The sequence below is a fragment of the Arvicanthis niloticus genome, unplaced genomic scaffold, assembly GCF_011762505.2.
Source record: "Arvicanthis niloticus isolate mArvNil1 unplaced genomic scaffold, mArvNil1.pat.X pat_scaffold_352_arrow_ctg1, whole genome shotgun sequence".
NCBI classification, from domain to species: domain Eukaryota; kingdom Metazoa; phylum Chordata; class Mammalia; order Rodentia; family Muridae; genus Arvicanthis; species Arvicanthis niloticus.
In genome coordinates this window covers 18,273-35,671 of record NW_023046006.1, presented here as the reverse complement: position 1 = coordinate 35,671, position 17,399 = coordinate 18,273, and the positions used below count along the sequence as shown (strand labels likewise).

At 45.0% G+C, this 17,399-nt stretch overlaps 1 protein-coding gene across 1 annotated transcript in view; it reads right to left on the bottom strand.

The window, feature by feature from the left end:
• Nucleotides 1–1,264: 1,264 nt before the first annotated feature.
• The window catches only part of LOC117701956 (anoctamin-6-like), a gene marked incomplete at its 5' end in the record, with an annotated part of 30,862 nt that continues 14,727 nt past the window's right edge, over nt 1,265–17,399 (bottom strand). Inside the window, 4 exons of the mRNA XM_034493359.2 lie at nt 1,265–4,290; nt 8,109–8,214; nt 9,621–9,823; nt 13,432–13,637. Coding sequence (XP_034349250.2) covers nt 4,084–4,290; nt 8,109–8,214; nt 9,621–9,823; nt 13,432–13,637 — 722 coding nt within the window. The remainder of the gene's footprint in view (nt 4,291–8,108; nt 8,215–9,620; nt 9,824–13,431; nt 13,638–17,399) is intronic.

Genomic DNA, 17,399 nt, shown 5'->3' with positions numbered 1-17,399 from the left:
ATAAATAACCCCACAGGGGACATTTGATATTCACACTGTAATAGTTGGTCTGTGACAGTTGCTCCCAGTCAAGTCTGGATCACGAGGCTCATGACCTGAGCCAGGGTGGTAGAGCATCTGTGGAGTCCCAGAGATGGGGGTACGCAGAGGTTTGACTCCTAAGTCTGTCCAAATTTGGCTATTTTTTTTTTTCAAGATAGGTCGAGGCTGTGGTATGCTGAAAATGCATGTTTGTTTCCAAAGGCTTTGAACACCTTCCTTCTCCTCTCCCTCACCCCTCTCCCTTTTTCCTTGTTTAAGTAGGTTATTTCAACAACTTGGTTTTGGGGTCAGATATTCTTTCTCCCTGTTGATCCAGTTTGTTGTTGAGGCTTTGTGACTCTGTGTCTGTCTGTCTGTCTCTCTCTCTCTCTGTGTGTGTGTGTGTGTGTGTGTGTGTGTATCTATCTGACTTACTGAGCTGTTAATTCATGGGTCTCCTCACCCTGGTCTGAAACCAGGGTGATACCATGAGAAGGGCCCACACGTCTCAATCCTTAAGAGTCCAGTCTCCTGCTCATTCCCAGTGTCCTGTTACCTCTCGTGCCTCTAAACACCTGTCTCTTTGGCTCTTCTGTGAAGAAAAAAAAAATGAGTGCCGGGTACATCTATTTGGCCACCTTGTCTTCTGAAGATCATTTTAAAAACATTTACATCTTCACATGCAGAAGCCTCTTAAATCATGTTGGAGAATTTGCCTCCTACGGTCAGTACTGAGAAGCTCCCACTGAGAGGCTGTGCTTTGTGTTGGAAGCAGACTTGGAGCTAACCCTTTGCTGCACCTACCGTGCTTAGCAGAGAAAGTTCTTTATTAGTACTGTTTTAAAATGCATTCAAGAGCCACGTGTGTGGCTCACTTGTAGTATCAGAGCTCAAGAGGGGGCTAGCCTGAGCTACACAATGAGACCTATCTCCAAACAAAACAACCCAAAGAGGGTTAGTGATAAAGGGGTGTCATCTCACAGGTGACTAGGGTACCTGGACTGACGAGCAGGTGAGAAGAATCTTCAGCTCACCTGGATTTATAGGCTCAGTTAATTTACAGCATCTACCCTGGCTGAAAGTTCATGTAACCACAGGCTATGAAAAAGTCATTTTAGATTACTTTATACAGAAGTGGTCATTCATCATCTAAGTGAAACTTAACCAGTTAGTGGCAAATCTCAGAAACCTGTTCCTTTAAAAAACATTACTAAGACAATTATTAAACCTAGTTAGGCCACAGTATTGTTTGTAAAACTGAATTTATTAAAATGCTCATTAATTAAAAAATATTAAAATGCATAGAAATTAACAAACATCAGTTACAAACATTACACTGGGGATACACTATTCGGAAAGCATCATGAATCTCAGTCCCTTTTTAGCTGATCTGGGCACTGTCTCCTCTTTTCAAACATAATAGGAACGAACACAAGGAGCACACAGAACCGTGAAACCAACACACCCCGTTCTTCCCCCCATCCCAAATGAATGTCCTATGCAACTCAAGACCCATGTGCCCTGCAAAGGGGAAACCTTGACAGACTCATTACCAGATGGCCTCGTTTAATTTCAAGACAAAGTGTGGCCTTCTACTTCTAATGGAATACCTAAAACATCCGAGGAACATTTAAAGAAAAATCCCCTGAGTATTGAGTCTATCGCTTTAATCCATTCAAATGCAAAGGCATTACAAAAGGAGAGAATTTCTCTAGTGGTTCATGCCAGACAGGTGGATAGCCTTCCCTCACTGGCCACAGCCATGCCCTTGGTTTTCCTAGGGCTGGGGGGCTACCTCACTGCTACTGCAGGTGTCCCCTGTTTCTTTCCATCATCAACTTGGCACAGGCTTCGTAGGAATGATACTGATGCCATTGGGACCCTACAGCTCACATCAACTTTGTCATTCAGCTTTCTGGTAGCATCAGATGCCATGAGTGCTCCTTTCAGGAAAGCAGGTGTTTTTTTCTTCTTCTTCTGTCCACAGTGGTACTTTCTACATGGTGAAGGGAGTTCTTGGCTGAGGGATATAGATGAATAAATGCACTTTTTATTTGACGTTTTCTTTGTGTATACAAAGAAAGGAAGGGGAGAGTTATGCGAGGAAAGATTTCCTTTCCTATGATGTGAAGTGTGAGTACTTTCTTGTCCTTAAGAAATGAGCACAGGTTCTGGAGAAGAGGTAACAGAGGAAGTGAGGACCTCCAGGGCAGTCCGGGTGGGGACAGGGAGTGGCACCTGGTTTTAGTTGTGGAGTGAGAACATCCGTCAGGGGGAAAGGCAGTCATTTCTATCTCAGGACAGGTAGTCACTGTGTGGCAGGCCCTGGACTCCCAGTACAAGGGAGAGGAAATGTTCCCACTGACCCACTGGGCTACTCAAAAGCCCAGAACACTGCTCTGATTAATCATGTTGATTCTCTAGTAAATCATTCCCGGTGGGCATTTAAACCACAGCCTGGAGTGAAAGCTGCTTCAGCTCAGCGTTGAGAAGGCAGGCTCTTAAAACCGTTTGCTTTCCTTGGCTTGGCTCCCAGGCACCCAGGCATTTCACACTGATCCAGTCAGCAGAGGCCTGATCCCAAAGTGTGAGGCAGGTCTTCCCTTCTTCACCCAGCACTGACAAGGGTGCTCCGTTACCAGTCAAAGGTGCGAGGTATAGCCATGTCTCCTCCAGGAGGAGGAAAAGCTGAGCATGTATAGGCTGCAGAGAAACCGCTCAGCCAAGCAACAGGGAGGGCAAGGCACTAGGAAGCTGAGGCTTAGCAGCAAGCCACCGGCAGATAGACCAGCCTTTCCCGTAACTCCCTCATGGCCTGAGAGGAGGCTTGGGGGCTCAAATTAAATCCTGGGTTTCCTTCCTCAAAGGGAACAATCCGGATAGACGTGTGTCCAGCACAGCTGTGATTACAAAGGAGTTAGCAGGTCTGGGAAATGGATGGAGCCGGCAAGGAAGCTGGTCACTGTGGTAAGCAGAGAAGTCAGTAGCATTCCCAGTGAGTGACACGGGCCACAGAAGGATCACAGGATATGGCTAGTGATTGGGTTGCTGGCTGTTGCTCTGACTATGCCCAGTGTCGTCAGGCCACCAGCCTTCTCAGTGAGGCAGGCAGAAGGCGCTTGGTGATTGGTGGTGCCTTGTTTCTGCATCTGCTAAGTCAGTTTGCATGAAGTTGAGGGGCTGCCTAGCCCACTCTGTTGATGACGATACAATTATAAGCATTTGATTATCATCTAACCAAAAAACTTACATATCAAGAAGAGGTAAATTAACCGTTCAGATCAATAAGAGCTACTACCTTTTCATCTTACTCCCTGAAGATCTGAAAGTCAGCCAACACTGGTCAGGCCCAGAGCATGCTGGGAGTACTGCTAGAAAGCAGGTGTCACCGTGGAGTAACAGGGACGGCCTTCACTTGATAACCTCCATCTTCAAGCCAATCTAAGACACATATTTCTTGGAGGTGGAAATATAGGCTGAAATGATACAGAAGCTGTTTCATACGCAGCGGAGTCTCCTTCCATGGGGTATAGTAAGACACTGAAATACTGTGAAGTCTTGAGTCTACCTGGCACCTAGCACAGCATCCAGACTCAATCCTGAGCTGGCTATTGTTGATAACACAAATGTGAGTAAGGCTGAGGTCCGCCTGGTCTTTGGTGATGGTGCTGTCCGGACGAAATAGGTCTGGGATAGATTTGGCAAAATGTAAAATTAAGCACAGAAAAGGAGCAATGCACTTGAGGTCAGAAAAGCAGAGCCCCGGGGAGGACTTGGGCACACCTCGAGGCTTTTTTTTTTCTGTTACTAAAATTCCAATTTATCAAAAGAGGGAACATATTCAGGTCCTCCAGGTAGGTGGTTTTATGCCCTTCCTGATCAAAGTTTTCCACTCTCCAGTTCCCGCACTGCTAGCTGAAACTGGAAAAACGGTACAGGCAGACATGGGCACGGTGAAGACTCTGTCTGCCTAGGAAGTTGAATGCCATCCTCTCTAGTGATTCACAATACGTCTGGCAGCTAATGACTTTTAAAGTGCTTCTCAGGACACACAGCTCTCGCTCACTCGAGTTTTGGCCGCACACTGTTGTCAGCTACCCCTCCTATCCTCTCGGCTATGAGCCCCATGTTTCTGGTCAGGTCTTTGAGGTGACTCTCATGAAGCAGCTTCTGCGTGAGGTACTTCTCCCTCTTGATCTTGCTTTTCGTGGTTTTCGACACATCCGGAATTGCATAGGAAATGAAGAACTTCACAGAGTAGATGACATGCTGTGGGAAGGAGAGGAGACACTGTCAGACGGGCACGGAGCCCCCGAGGTTTATTCTTGCTCGTCATTACGGTGGTGAGTCTGGGCAGGGCAGACACTGAGGCCATTCAGTCTCAAAGCAACGGGATACTAAGGAGTGACCTGTCAGTGTTCAGTGGTACCGTGTTACTTTAGCACGAGTGAAGAGTCCACCCAACTGTGTGTACTCTCATCCACATACATGCTACCACTCCAGCACATGGGAGACCAAGCCTGATGTCAGTCTAGGAGATACAGTAAGACAAAAAATAATGGAGGATTTAGGGCGTTCATTTTATTAAGTTAAAAACCCAGACCACTGACAGTGCTACTATATTTCCTAATTCTCTGTTCCTTTCTCAAAGGTAAATACTATCCTATATGTGATGTTACTATAAAGGAGAAAAAAAAAAAAACCTCAAAATATGTATGTATTCACCAATAACGTATTTAATCTTACTTGATTTGAGCTTTATAAAAATAGTACTCAATAGTCTTCCCAAACAGACTTACTTTCTATGTGTTTTCCCTGTATGTGTGTGGGTACCGTGTGCACCATGTGTACACACCACCCATGGAGGCTAGCAAGGGGTGTCAGAGCCTTTGGAGCTGGAGCTACAGATGGCTGTGAGCTGCCATGTGGGTGCTGGGAATTTTTCCAGGTCTTCTGCAAGAAGAGCAAGTACTTTCGATTGCTGGGCCATCTCTCCCACCCCTCTGGAAAGCCTTTGGGAAAATATCTTTTTAAAATTCAAATACAGTTTCTAAAATTCTTAATGCCATTTCCGTAGCTGGTTCACTATGGTTACTTTCACTGTCGTATAACGCCTCCAGTGAGTGTACTGTAACACGTGTGTTCCCTAGTGTTCTGGTTCACTGTGGTTTCTTTCACTGTTGTATAATGCTCCCAGTGAGTGTGCTGTAACACATATGTTCCCCTACTGTTAGGCATTGGGGTGGTTTTCAGTTTTCCTATTAGCAGTGCTGTTGTGAATATGAATACATTCTCTGTAGGTTTCTAAAGAGCAGGAACCTATAGGGGGCGCTGCTGAGACACCTGGCCAATTGAATGTCCAGTTTTACAGGATGACCAAGTCCTTTTTGGAGTGGTGGCATCCGCTTAGCTCACTCCAGCAGCGGGACAGTTTCAGCTGTGCTCTGCCTTCTCAGCGCTTGGTGAGATCCCACTGTTCTTCTTTTACCAGTTTTCTGATTTTCAAATGGTCCCTGACTTTGGTCTCACGTTTAAGCATTTCATTTGTTAGTCACTATCCAAGTCCAAAGTCCCTTTGGCTAGCTATGTTTCATGCATATAAGAGATATAATGGATTATACCTAGTGCCAAGCACTGCTTAGAGCTTTGGGAGAACCTAGAACGGTGCAACCCCCTGTGGAATGCAACAGGATGCAGCACAGACACTTTATGCAGAGTAGTCTGCACACACATAAACCAGCCAAGGGTTTAAGGAGTGAGGGAATGAGCCATGGAGGTACCAGGAGGGCAGAGTGGGGGCAGGGGAAGCTTCCAGAACATGCTCGGACTCTATCCCTCACTTACTGGCTGCCATGGAAGGAGAAACTTCTTCTCTATAGCATTCTCCTGGCTCAGGACGCTACCTGAGTATAGGCTCAAAGCAAGAGGGGACCATGGATGGAGGCTATCAGCCAGCGTAAACCTGCCAGCACTGCAATCCAAAGTAGCCAACACATGGTGGAAGCAGGCAAGACTGTAAGAAGGAGTCAGTGGTCTACTGTTGAGGGAAAAGCCAACAGGCTTGAATGTGGAGGTGAGAGAAAAGGAAGAGGGGTGGGAAGGGCTCCCAGAACACTGTCCTGTGAGACTGGCTTGACGAAGATGTCATAGCACAGAAGAGACTATAGATCAGAGAGAGAGAGGCCGGGGCAGCCTAGAATGGGTAGAGGAACACACACAGCAGTAAAGGAGCCAACAAGCAGAACGCTTTGATGGCACTGGGCTGGGGCTGAGAAAAGACACTCATTTTTCTCATCCTTGGGGCTATTTGGTCTCCCCCTCCCCCCCGATAAATCGATATGACTGCAGATAAAAAAAAAATGCTTCAATACTGCCTTCATTGTATTCCAAATGTTTTGGCATGTTTATCTCCACTATCATTTGTTTACAAGTTAAAAAAAATTCTCTCTTGCTATCTCTATCGATTTGCCGGTTGCTTCAGAAGATGTCCTTTAATTTCTGTGCACATGTGTGCTTCCCAGAATTTCTCCGATTAATTTCTCATTTAATTGCACTGTACACAGAAAAGCCACTTGATAGGAGTTTAATTTTTAAGCAGGTGCTGAGACTTGTTTTGCAGCTCCCCATGTGATGGGCCCGGCAGGGTGCTGCTTTGTTTCATGTTTCTGCGAGGACCTCTGTGAGCCAGTGAGAATGACCTTAGTTTTCCCTCCTTTTTAGAGTTTTGGATTTTCTTGTTTTGGTTTTTGAGATAAGGTCTTACAATGTAGTTCTGGTTGGCCTGAAACTCACAGGGGCCAAGCACCTCTGCCTCCTCCGTGCTGGGATAAAGACACGCCCCTGTGTCAGACAGCTCAGTGCTGGGATAAAGACACGCCCCTGTGTCAGACAGCTCAGTGCTGGGATAAAGACACGCCCCTGTGTCAGACAGCTCAGTGCTGGGATAAAGACACGCCCCTGTGTCAGACAGCTTTCTTCTCTGTGCCTATGATTGTTTGTGAGTTTAGGATCTAGGCCAGTGGGTCATGGCCATTGGAAACACATTATTTCCCACGGTCTTAGGACACCCTCCCACCCCCGCAACCACAAATTTTGCCGCTACCTTCTAAGTGTCATTTTACTACTGACTGGTACTTAGTTCTCAGGTTGAGGACCACTGATATAGGCTATTCCAGCCTCACAGGACTTCAGGAAGGGCTTCTCCTCTGTGTTCTCTCAGTTTGTTATCTCTGTAAGGGCCTGTGGCTCACCAGTGTTTTATTGTGGGGGAAAAACATCCTCAGTTATTCCCTTTTGCTGCCTCTCTAGGTTAGCAGGCTGACGTTCTAGAAGTGTCGTTTTCTGGCTCCCACTGGTGCTGTGGAGAACCATCCCTCATTCTAATCCTGGTTTTCTTTATTTGCCTCTGTCCTCTGGCTCCTGTCTTTGGTGAGCTGCATCTTCCTTTATGATGTGTGCTGAACGTCCTGTTCCATGGCCAACGCTTCTTGTCTATTATGGGAAGTGTCCCCCCCCCCATTTTCTTTTATTTTTTATTAAGTCAGATTGCAAAGCCTCAGAATTTTGCTCGACTGGTGTTTACACACGACAGAAGACATACCTAGAGTGGCTTAAACAAGTGAGGGGTGATGTCTGTCTTTGCACAACAAATAGGCTCCCTAGTTTGTTACTAAGACACTGGCTAGTTCAACTGGCCATCTACAGCCGCGTCATGTTCTCAGCGCTAACTTTAGCGAGAGAAGCACTGTAGGCAGTTGGTGTGCTCCATGCAGCAGCTGCATGAAGCACAGATGCAACACAACAACCCCATGGCAGAGGCCTCTCACAATCCAACATGCCAGTGTACCCCAAAGTACAAAAGGCACCCAGTAAATTCTGTATTAAGTGGGACTCAATCTCCCTTGACGTGGGCATGCTTTTCAACATTTAAAGCAGACAGCTATTTCATTCAGTGTTATGAACTATCTATTCTCAGGCCAAACCTGATTAGTTCACGTACATTGAATAAAGTTGGCAATACTTAAAGAGAAAAAGATGGCCTACAAATATGCATGACCAGAGGCTCTCTCAGAGACCACTTCTCTTACCTCCATGACAATAATAAAGGCCAGCTTGGCGGCAATCACGTGCCAATAGTAGATGTTGTGTTTATACTCTTGTGGGTGTCCAGGTGGGTTTCGGAAGTCACGGTACCTGGAAACACAACCAGGCACATTAGGAGACAAATCTTTTTGGTTAATATTGTAAACAAGGAACAGACTTAAAACCAAAGTCATCTTCTACTCAATAATTTTTCAAGTGGACATCACATCCATTTCACCTTACATTCAGTTTGGTATCAAATACTGGAAGAAAATTATCCAGAAGTATCTTATTGAGCATGGAACCGGAAAATGATGGATTCCAGCTGTGTAAAACAGGACACTTCTTTACAAAATAACAAAGTTTTTATATTTTCCCCAAGGCTTCATCCCTTCTTTTTGAGAAGACGCAAAACAATTTGGCTAGCTTGGGGAGCTGACTGGGCCATACCACCCAGTACTGCCTACTGTTAAACTTAGGGTTTTTACCCAGCTTGCTTCTACTTCCTTAAAGTATTAAAAGTACAAGATTGTAATTGCTGAGATCAGCATTCTGCATGGTCAGAACACGCTGACTACTTGGAACAGTTGTCTTGGCCTTGTCTGACTTCTTGGTTGTGATACTGGAGATCTGAATCAGAATAGCTCTGAGCAGTTGGATTAAGTGAATTTTGGGTTTAAGAAACTGTAATAGAGAAACTAAACTTGCATGACCTACGTGGTCAACAAACTACCAACTGGTAAGTGAGCTGCTGGGCTCTCTGCATTGTTGACCTTCCTGACCTTCCCAGCCACTTGACAGCTCTCACCGCAGCCACCTTTGTGCCTTTGCTGACTGAGGCACCAGTGTGTCACTATTAGCTTTAGGTGGCCCTTGAACAACAAAGTTGTCTTATTTCTCTTTCATTGCACTGTTGGGGATGAAACCCAGGGTCGTGTTCTCTCCTGCTGGGCTACAGCCTGCGTGGCTCTTTCTTTCTTCTTCTATTTTTATTTTACTGAAACAGAGTTTTGCTATGTATCCAGGCTAGCCTTGAACTTACTATGTATCAGGTTAGTCTTCACTGGAAACAATTTACCTGTAGCAATTTACCCCCTTAGTGCGGGGTTATGGGCATACACCACCACTTCTGGTTTATGTTTTGTACGTGCTTGGTAAGAACTAGCAACTCAGCTACATTCTCTGGCTTCACAAGACAGTCTTAGAACCAATGATCGGAATGTGTAACCTCTCAGCTAGCTATCTCCACTTCTGAGGCTCACTAGGCTTTTCTCCTCCATCACTATGACGTGCCCACTTGAACACCTTTCAAATCTGGTTTACAGATTCTACCATTGCTCTTTGTTAGCTTTAATCATTTGAGTATTACTAAAAAAAGCAAGCATCGTGAAAACAGTCTCTTTAACACAAGACTTAACCGATACCAGTTGGATTCTTATCACACATACCAAAAGTGTTTTGTTTTTGTTTTTTTATAAGATAAAGTATATTTTTAAAATAGGTGAATCAAAACTTGCCTGCACAAGGTATAGTTACCAAGCCCAATGTATGGGTTTTCTTTGTCTGTATTCTTGAAGTCAGTGATGTTGAAGACGGAGAGAGTGTTGTTGATGTAGCCATCCATGGTGTAGTAAGTGTGGTCCCCATAGGGAGGGATGGAGAAGGACCAATAATACACCAGGCGGGGGATCATGTCTGATGTGAAGGCAATGATCATGGCCTGCGTTGGGGGAAATGAGAAAGGAATGTTAGGGTGGCAGCTATGGTTCAGTGGATGACAGAATGGCGGTTTCCACCAAGTTGTATCTCTCAGTGTGAGTCATACATAATTCAAGTAGAAGACACGTTGGGAGGTCTTCCATTCTAAGGGAAGATTGAAAGGACCAACGGCTGCTTGCTGAGCTTCTGAAGTACAAACGATTTGTGGAGAATGACTATCGGGACACCATCAAGAGCGGGACCGGCTTGTGTATCCTATGTGTGCATCAGCACCAATCAAAGTTACAGCATCCCCTTAGCCTCAGAGAACTTCATCATAGAACCAGGAGTCTGTCATGGTTTAGAGTTAGAACACTTTGTAATATAACACCAGGATCAATATTATGAAGATAATCTTGCTCCAGAGAACTCATTTGTGGAATAAAGAATTTATACAAAACTGATTTTTAAAAAAAAAAAATCACTTGTTTCTCACAAAGAAGATTGAAAACTGACTAAAACACACGTCTCCTGATCCATGGTTATACAACAGCCACTAAACTCACATTGAGACTTACTGAGACAGTCCATGGCCTGATAAACTACCTTGGGTTTGTTCCATTCACTCAGTCAGGAAACAATGCTAACTTTATAACACCTAGTATCTGAGCATCCAAACTTCCAGAAGATTAACTGGATCAAGTTCTGAAACCATAAATTATCATTTAACACGGCTTAGTATGTTCCTGTATAGAAGGAATAGTTATGAGCCTGTGCCTATGCCGGGCGAAGCGCACTGGGACAAAAGCCTATTTAGAACTACATGCACCTTCCCCAAAGAGCTTTCCCTTCAGGCTTAAACTCTGGTATATGAAACAGCTTGCAGGAAGGACAAAGGGGAAATTGTATCCATGGAAGGCCAATCATCAACTGAAGCACAAACACAGAGGTTTTTTTTTGGCTCAAAGTGATTTTTAATAGTATTTATCTGGACATACCGTTTAGTTGCAGTGAGACTACAAACTAACAAATGAGATTTGGGCAAAGCAAGGAAACAGTTAAGAGGCTTTCCCCCTACTCGAGCCAGTTCCCCCTCTCACTTTCTGCGATGTGAAGAATCTGTGTGTGTTTGTGTGTGTACGTGTACGTGCACACGCGTCTGCCTGTCAGCAGTGAGGTAAGATGGAAAGATTTGGTCTCGTGACAGATTTCAATAGGTGAAGTTTTCCTGGTATCACTTAGCTCAATGCTATCTTTTAACAGAGCCACCTGAGATACACTCCAGGGAGAAACAAAAAAACTTAACAATGAGGAAAAATCTTTGTTGTTGTGACAAGGTAACTTTCTCCCTGAATTGAGCTGCTCTGAGGTATGCCACAAGAATACACAGAACGTAGCTTGCCTCATCTCCCATGCTGTTCTGCACACAAGTTCTATTTATATCAAAATAAATTAAAATTGCCCTTCAATAGCAGATGTTCTGGCATGGCACAACAGTGTCAACTGTGCTTATTTACGGGACTGTCAGCTTTTAACTCAAGTGACTTCACGGCACACTCCTGCTTGGTGTCCCCTGTCCGGGTGGCCTCTCTTCTTCCTTTTGTACACATTAGATTATGGGCATTATGTACAGTACTTCAGGGGGAGGATTACAGAAGCAGGGTAACAGACGTGTTTAACAATATGGGCCGAAAGGTTGTCAAGAGTTTAATCAATGACACAATCTAGTGACTGGGCTCTGTGAAGACATAATAAAAAAGTAACCAGTAACCCCAATTAGACAGTGGGTGTGTATCTGTGTGAATATACACACTGAGGGGCGCGTGTACACACACACACACACACACACACACACACGCAGGAACACGCATGCATGCATGCACGCACGCACGCACGCACACACATGCATGCACCATTTTGGAAACCAAGCCAATCCTCCATCTGTGCTCATGGAATACAGCCATGGCGTGGGTAAAGAGAGAAGGCGCCTAACAGAATCACTCCAAAATGCTTGAGGAGTCAAGAGTTTGAAGCAGATCAATTTTCTGTTTCTGAAGGTCAAACAAAAAAAATGCTTTTAGTCTCAAACCTCCATGCCTAAAGTCTTCCTAAAGCACACAGGTCCATGTTCCTGCCCTGCCTAATGTACTGTGGCATATTGGATATGACAGACTCCTGCTTTCATGACTGTGGAACTTGAAAGGCCTTGCTGTCGTGGCTCTTACCATCAGTCTTCATTTTCAAACACAGTGGGCATTGAAGGTAGGGGCTGTTTGGGGGAGAGAGAACTGATTTAATCTATCAGTTTCTTGAAGCTAGGGGTTGCCTGCAATTCAGAAAACTGGTGGGGGAGGGGTGACAGCTAACTTGTTTTACTGTAACCAGTCAATGGGGTGACTGATTTTTGAGGTGCCTGTCAGAGTCCTCAGGGAACCACAGTTAATGATGTCAGGTAATGAAGTCAAACAGAGGCAACTATGTGAACGGGGATCTGGCTTCGTGTGTCCGCTGCAACTCGGCGACTTCCCAAGCCATGCTGAGTACAGAACCATTCATCTAACACATATAAAATGGGGCCCGGCAGTGTGCGGGGCCAAGATCACACAGCTCAAGCTGTATGGTGCTGGGAAGTGGAACTCAGATCTGCCTGACTTCACAGCACACTTCCCTCTCCCAGGGCCTGAGACAGACAATGGCCACTTTCTCTTCTGCTTTTGCAGGAGCTCATGGGGACTCAGCAAATTGTGGCTTAAGAAACTAAAATTAAAAAATCATTTTGTTTGGGAAGCTGGGCCTGGCGAGATCAGTAGGGCAGAAATAACCCTGTTTTTGAGGACATTTGTAGGCAAGAGATCCTCTGAAGGTCTGGTGTTAAATTGTTCTGCCTAAGAGCTGCCACTTGGCCTCTGTCAAAGCAAACAACCTGTACAGGTTATACTTGTCTTCTCTCTTAGCTGGGCCTGCCCCGCCTCTCATAGGAGCTTGTTTCCCTGGAGACAAGAGGGTAACGAACATCTAGTTAGGATGGGCAATTTTTCCTTCATCACAGTTAATATTTTAAGATGTGATGCACCTATTCATTGGAATGTATGGTGAGATGCTTTTAGGATGCTGTGACTTGGAACAAACCTGTATCTGCCCGAGTTTAAAAGCACTCTTTTAATGCCACAGACGAGTGAAAGTTCCCGTCCTTATTACTCTTATGTTTCTTTAGACAAAGACACCAGCAGAGGAGCAACAGCAATCCCTCTGCAGGCTGTCCTGGTGCGGTGAATCAATAATAAAAAAATAATAATAAATAATAATAATAATAATAATAATAATAATAATAATAATGTAACTAAAATGTATCAGAAGACAGTTGCATAGCTATTAAATACCATACTGGGTGTAGAGAAATAGCTCACTGGTGAAGAACACTCACTGCTCTTGCAGAAGACCCGGGTTCTGTTCCCAGCACCCACATGGCGGTTCACAACCATCTGATTCTTCAGTTCCGAGGGGGTGGGAGGGCTTCTACTATCTCCTGGCTTCACCAAGCACACATGTGTTCCACATACACGCAGGCAACACACCCACCCCTGTAAAGATAATACTGAGAGGTCTACCCGTGAATCCCAGGCTACTCACGTTGGTCACCACGGCCAGGATGGCTATTCCTTGCATGATGGGCTGCCATGCGCCGATATCCTGGGCTTTTTCTGGCACCATGCGTCTAAACTGAGTTGTGAGCTTCCATGCGTCCACTCTTATTTCCAAAATATTGTTCACCAGAGCCAGCAGGGGAGCCAGTGGAAAAGAGGCCACAAATAAGGTGACGAACCCAAATTGAATAACTGTCAATGGAATGGACACATATCACGGTGTAGAGGACAGACAGGAGGACAACATAATCTCCCCTACTCTTGTAAAGAAATTTAAAAGGCCAACAGATGACCCACCCCAGCGAGGAGACAGAGCCATGGCCAATCACAACACAGTGCTCACGGCAGGACGAATACGAAACATAAATATGAAATCTAAAGAAAGGTGACTAAACACAGCCTATTTCCACACATGTACTCACTCAAAAGAAATGACATATTGGAAAGTCTTTAAGTCAAGCACAGTTACGTGCTGGTCGTACGTCGGAGGTAACCTAAGCATATTGCCCACTCTTCCTGTTAAGATAATATGAGAAGCAGATCCAGGGCTTGGGATTAAAAATGAACAAAGTGGAAGTCTCTAGTAAGCAAAGAGAAACAGAAATGCGTGGATATGAAGCTGACATTCAGAGGATGTTGGAAGCCTGCTAGCATCAAGCAAATGAGGGGGTGCAGCCAAGCCTCCAGAGACTTCATCCCCTGCGTGTCACAGGTACGCATATAGCAGTCAGTCTGTGTGGTCACAAGGTCAAGATTCCAGTGGTAACTCAGCCCTTTCTCTTTATCTGAAATGTATCTGACCTTGGTATAAATAGAGAGAGGATAAACTCCGCCACGGAGACCGTGAAGAGTGAGATTAAGACCAAAGATCTAGCCAAGAAGCCTCTCTGAGTTCCTTCCCAGCTTACTAGCAGAGCCGCGGAAGACACCTACACAGGTGTGAGTGAGCCTGAGACTGGAGGAGATGTCCCCTGACAACTCTTCTAGGCCTGTGCTCCGTTTTCCTCAAGAAGGGCAAGGCTGTGGTGCACATGCTTCTGGTCTGAGATACCAGCCTATGAGAGTGGTACCTCAGAACTGCGAGGAGGTAAGGCTGGTACGGTCAGCATCAGGAAAGTCAGACGGGCAAGGACCCAAGCTGTGTTAGCAGCCGAGCTACGCCTGCCTCTGCGTCTCTCTAACCAATATCCCACGCCAGCCTTGGATATTAATGTTAAGACTAATGAGTATTGTAAAATAAAATGAATGAATGAATGAATGAATGACAGGGTGTGTATATTCTTAGTCAGCTAGACTCAATTTGGGGACATACAAATCTAGCTAGTAATTCCTTATGGTTATTTTAGACACTTAAATTTCAAGAGACATCAACAAACAGTTAAAATAACATTGACAATTAATGTAAGTCACTCTGATAAAGAATCAAAGGAGAACGGCCAGGTCACTGTGACACTGGGTTCTAGTACATGCAAACACGGGTACTGGTTAAACAGAAGGTTCTAATGAAGAAATACAAATATTCACGGGATCGTACTGTATGCTAACCTGAGGGTTCTCATACAGTTGGCTAAATCACTGCAAAAGCTAGGGGCCTTCATCACTTTTACCCCAGAAGGATTAAGATTTTTTTTTTAATATTAAAAATAGTAAGAAGAACTTTCTAAGCACCCTTTGAAATGAAGAATAAGTGAAGATGTTAGCAAGGTAGAAAACACCCCCCCATTGTGAAGATCCCCCATTGCTCTCTCTGCCAGTCACCCCAAACCTCTGAGCTCTGCATCCCACAAGCCCTTACGGCTGCATGGAAATTACTCCTGCAGCTCCCCACCCCCATCCTCACCCCCAAATGTGGCCGCACATGCCAAAGCCCAGGAGTGCTCTTGACCTTGCTCATTTAGACAGATAGTTTTTGACAGGGCCAGGCATCTTCCTCTCCACGGGATGGTTTTTGATTTGTTTTTACTTAACGCAAAAAGGCAAGTTATATATTAAAGACGAGCCTCTAAAACACTCTTACCCGTAGGGCTCCATCGGCTTCCTATGGTTCTAGCATCTACGGGGTTTTAGCTTTAACTTTCTCTCCTGTCTTATGCACCTGTCTGCCATGTTTCAATCTCCCCTGAATAACATTGGCACCCCCAAAAGCCTTCTCTGCAGAGAGAACCCTGCTGGAGTTCTCCACCTGCTTCCTTCCTCTGCCTGGGGCTCATCAACACGCTGGCAGTCTGCCAACTCCTGCAAGGCAAGCCCACCCCACCCCCATGGCCTCACTACAGCTCCTCAGTGCCTGACCTGCGCACCCACTTTCCCCAGTAGCACTGCCATCCTACAGACACCAGAGCATCTCCACACCAGCTTCCCTCCTGCTTGGCATATTCTATCTCCTGAAAGGTATCTTGGAAGTGCTATTCTTCATCTTCCACCTGAGTCACTCCTCCAATGCTCACCAAACCTGTCTCCCCACATCTATCCCCATGCCCATGACCTCGGATATGCATTTTTCTCTTATCAGCATCAATTGATGTCACCTAGTTAATTGGCTGCCCACCAAATACAGACCCCATCCAAAAAAGGTGTGCTCCGCAAGAGCACACACTGAATCTCAGCTTGGTATCTCTGGCAAAGAATACAGTGCTTGGCACACTGGTACACCCAATCCTGGGTGCACATTGGGGCTGCTGGCAAACATGGAAGAACACGGTGACGGTCACATGGGAGTGACACCACACCCAAAGATGGTATTTATTTTTAGAGGAATAATACAAGAATCCAAAGGGTACTGAAGAATGTATCTTCCACAACTTGACACTCAACACAGATTTCAGTGTTACCGACTACATAGTAACACATTGTCTGTGCTCGGAAACTCGGGAGGGAAGCTTTCTAAGTCACTGGGAATTGTTGGGATGGCTACAAAACACTGTAGGAAATCTCAAAGTCTGTTATGACAGAATATATCATACGTATATTGTAGGGTAGGATGAGTCCAATTAATTAGTTAATTAACTATTTAATAGGCCTGGGAAACTCTAAAGTCTGATTTTCTTCCCCAAAGCACGGCCATGTAGCTTTTCCCTTAATGTCATACATTTAGCTAATTAATTGGGGCAAAACAAGTTCCCATCAAGTCTTTTTTTTTTTGCTGGGGAGAAGCTCAAATAGATAACATTCTATTGCAGGACAACGGCCCTGGCAAGAGATAGGACATACGACTGTCTTACAATTCACTCCGCACAGATGCTGTACCCTTAATAAAACCCAATCTTGATAAAAAGCAAAAATGAATTCCAAATCTGACCCCAGGCTGATAACAGACACATAAAAGTGGACTGTTTACTCACCCAGACAAACAGATATTCCCTTGTATTATGCATATTTTTGTAATGATATTTTATACATAGAATGCGATTTAATAACCCACCCGCTATCTGCAGGAAACACTGTTCCTGGAAAAGACACAAATTCCTATCCATAAATGTAAGGCCTGTCAGATTTTATGCCTGTTTTTCTGTTCTCACTACCTTAAAAAAAAAATCATGATTCATTGTAAAGTATAGGTGAAAGGGCAGAGATACAGAATATGCAAACGGTTAGCCATTTTTAGATTTAGCATGCCATTCACAAAAAAAGGTTAGTGTTTCCGGGGAAATCTGTCTGAGCTGCATCTATCGAAGGCAACAGAGCTCAAAGTCACTCGAAACCAATGACGAAAAAGAGCCCAAGCAAACAATCCACAAATGGACAAGACATTCAGGAAGGCAGGGCAGGACCTGTGCCAAGTCCTAACTCCAGGCCAGTACACTGCTTCCTTGCTCATGGCACCACATACAAACCCTGTGCAGAGGAAACAAGAGGCCATCTTGGGCAGGAGCAAGTTATGAAAGGCAATAGAGGGTACATCCCTGCCATGAGAGAGCATACTCTTACATGCTTATTCTGTTATTCTGTCCCAGC